At 40.5% G+C, this 3,163-nt stretch overlaps 1 protein-coding gene across 1 annotated transcript in view; it reads right to left on the bottom strand.

Annotated features, from left to right (window-relative positions):
- Positions 1-2,377, bottom strand: part of LOC118321323 (ammonium transporter Rh type C 2) — a 6,409-nt gene extending 4,032 nt beyond the window's left edge. Inside the window, exons 1-2 of the mRNA XM_035652598.1 lie at positions 2,086-2,377; positions 1,328-1,520 (exon numbers count right to left, since the gene is read on the bottom strand). Coding sequence (XP_035508491.1) covers positions 1,328-1,520; positions 2,086-2,311 — 419 coding nt within the window. The 5' untranslated portion in view covers positions 2,312-2,377. The remainder of the gene's footprint in view (positions 1-1,327; positions 1,521-2,085) is intronic.
- Positions 2,378-3,163: the final 786 nt, after the last annotated feature.

The raw sequence follows: 3,163 nt of genomic DNA, 5'->3' as shown, positions 1-3,163 counted from the left end.
ACTTCCAGGCGATACACATACCCTATGAGCGGGAGCGAGTTTAAAGCGGTTAGCTCTCTTTTCAGTCATTCAATTACAGGATGAACAGCTTCGAACGTGTTTTCTGCTGAGGGTCTGATTTTGCCAAAGTGAGGGTAGGGAGGGGGGGGGGGGATGGTGCCATGCGGAGGTTATGCGATGGTTCAACAATGTCCGGGCTAGTAGCTAGGTGTGAAAGCCGTTGCCATGTCGTTCCACTCGTCGTGCCTGGGCTCCCACGCCATTCAGATGTCACCTTTTTACGCCTTTTACTGAAGGAGCGCCGAAGCAGACATAGGAACCCAATGACTAAACAGACTGACAATGGATGAACGGAAGCGTATTGTTGCCAGGTTTATATAAGATGGCATCCCCTAACAATCAAATTTTGGGGGCTGGTGTGAATGTAATTATGTGTGATCGCACCCACGCAAAAAACACCAAAGTTTACGCAAAGCACACTCACACCATTATAGTGGGCTCATGACAAAATCACATTTTACGTTTCCCCAAATTCATACAGGTGTTCAAAATAGCAACACAGGAGGAGACCGCAGGAAGAATATATGTCTAGGGATCAGGGCTCATGATATAATTTCTCATTGCGGGAGAATGTGTTGATTATCATCTCAAATAACCGGCGTAATCCAATTTCCAGATATTTTCATGCCTACATTATGTTAGCCAAAATCTTTCAACATGAGTGCGCGGTAAACCAACACAGGTCCCTAAATCGTTTACGATCCTCAGGACTATCCATTTGGATTGTTGTTTATATATACTGACAAGTGTTTGAAATAGGGTATGTCTACGATATATCCTAAGGTACTTCTGTAGGACCTTGGTAATATGTTGAGCTTAATGTTAAGTGTCAACTGCAACCAGATATTCAATATCGGAATATCGGATATCAGCAGAAAAGCCAATATCAAGCATCCCTAATATAAATATATTATGATAAAGTGTAGAGAAGTTGATAGGTATGGGCGGAAAGGAGACAAACTGGAACAGCTAGATCATAAATTTGTACTTTACATAGTGTACACAGTAGTAGAAATGACATCCCAGACAAGAATGACAGATTTGCCTCAAGGACTTCTCACAGGACCAGACAAAAACGTGACTGTGACTGCTGTGACAAAAGTACCTCTTCAAAGAACATGGCTAAAGTCAAACTCCCCTATCCATCTTTAAAGTTAGTTTATCTTGACAGGTTTCAGTTTTTAAGTTACATAATGCACCGGTGCAACCCCCAGCATTTCTTCAGTTTACTAAATGACTGAAAAAGCTGCATAATTTACTGGCTTACCTCTCTACACCAATATAGATTTTTCCGGTAGCCGGGTCGAGAGAGTGGAACCAGCCTTGCATGAGAAGAGCCCACTGCAGACCAAAGGAGGCGATCAAGAAGTTGAAGCCCACACTACCGAAGCTGTATCGTTTGAGGAAGGTCATGAGGAAACCAAATCCAACAAAGATCATGACATGGACGTCCTGGAAGCCTAGAGAGAGGGAAATAAATTCATACATTTTGTCGAGGTGTAATGGCATGCAATTACTTATATTCGTAGAATTTTAAAATGTATCAAGGTTTGACAAAAATATCTTTCTTTAGTTTATTAATAATTATTATTAAAGATTTGTAATTTATGCTGTTGTTTGTTCTTGTATGTTGAGAGTTTTATCAGTTTAATTTGCTTAAACTTATTCCTGGCTTTAAGATATTATTGCAGCCACATACGCAGCACAACATACTGATAGGCTACTTACAATTGCTGTAAGTCCCTAAAACTAAATGTTATTAAATTTGTCACAATCTAGAACCAGATAGTAAAATGAATACAATCTGGTTCTAAAAAGTTGCAGCTGTGAGAAAATATCTGTATGTACAACTATATTTTCAGTGGGATGAAAATAATGAATCAAAGTCATCCATTTGCCATCAGTGGAAAACTACCAGAGTGACACATCACCGACACAGGATCATCAAAATAATACCTGCAATTGAATATGTAACCTTTATTTGCAAAGTGAATTACCTTACAGGCTGTCTATGGCTGTACTTACTGGGATATCTGAAGTAGAAGTCATTTTCGATGTCGCTGGTGATGTTGTTTTCCTTCTTGAACTCTGGCCAATGTGCGTCTGACTCCTCATCGTACCGGATGAAAACTCCAAACAGCACAATCATAGCAATCTGCCAGACAAAGCAGACAGCCGGAAGACTAACACGAATATTGGTGTTCTTTTGCCGACCGAAAAAATTGGCCATGCTGTTGCAACAGTTCCCCATGGTGACTGTCTGCTGATGATGCTCTGATCACTCTTCAACTAGGCCCTTGCTCTGATGTGACTTCCAGCAGCGTCTCATCAGGTGTATATATGGACCTTTTGGAGGGGTGTGCTCCAATTCTCCACTCACAGACAGGGGGTGGGGACATTTTACCTGTTAATAAAGCAGGTAAACCACTCCTTCACTGCTTTTACACCTGCAGTTAAGCTACAGCTGGAAAAAAACTCCTCGAACAGGTACTACAGCAGGAAATGATCTTTACATAATGTGTGACAGAAATGAGTACAGACATTATATGCAGTGACTAACTTTATATGGCATTATTTTTTAATGTGGCTACTTCTAGCCATTATTACAAAATGTTACCTAGGTGGTCATCGCAAATGGAAAACACGGTAAAAAATCAGGTCTTGGTGTAATGGTAAAGATGTGCCACTACAGAAACTTGAGATAATGACTGTTGACTGACACTTAGTCCTACGTTGTAAATGACTTTGGAGTGTCAGCTCTATGAAAGCATTAAACTGGTCCTGGGTGAACACACATGTTAGTCAGGCTTACATAATCACCAGAGGTGCATGCTGAATGTGTACATGTGTACGCCTTTGATTAGAATACATGGCAGTGTTTTTAATGAATCAGAAAAACCACTAATAGAGTCCTCCAAATACAATATATTGTTTATGCTATAGTATAGTCTTTAACAGAATGTTTGCTGAGCATTAATGTACTGTTCCAGTTTTACACTGCTGCTAACCACTGAGTCCCTGCACTGGAGCAGCTGGGGTAAAGTGTGTTGTTTAAGGACGTTTTGAAAGTTCATTGTGGTTGAAGTGTAGATGCAGATTGCAA

Source organism: Morone saxatilis, unplaced genomic scaffold, assembly GCF_004916995.1.
Source record: "Morone saxatilis isolate NCDOM2014 unplaced genomic scaffold, NCSU_SB_2.0 Contig11, whole genome shotgun sequence".
Lineage (NCBI taxonomy): Eukaryota > Metazoa > Chordata > Actinopteri > Moronidae > Morone > Morone saxatilis.
Note: the sequence above shows the minus strand (reverse complement) of the source record. Positions and strands in the feature narration are given on the sequence as shown.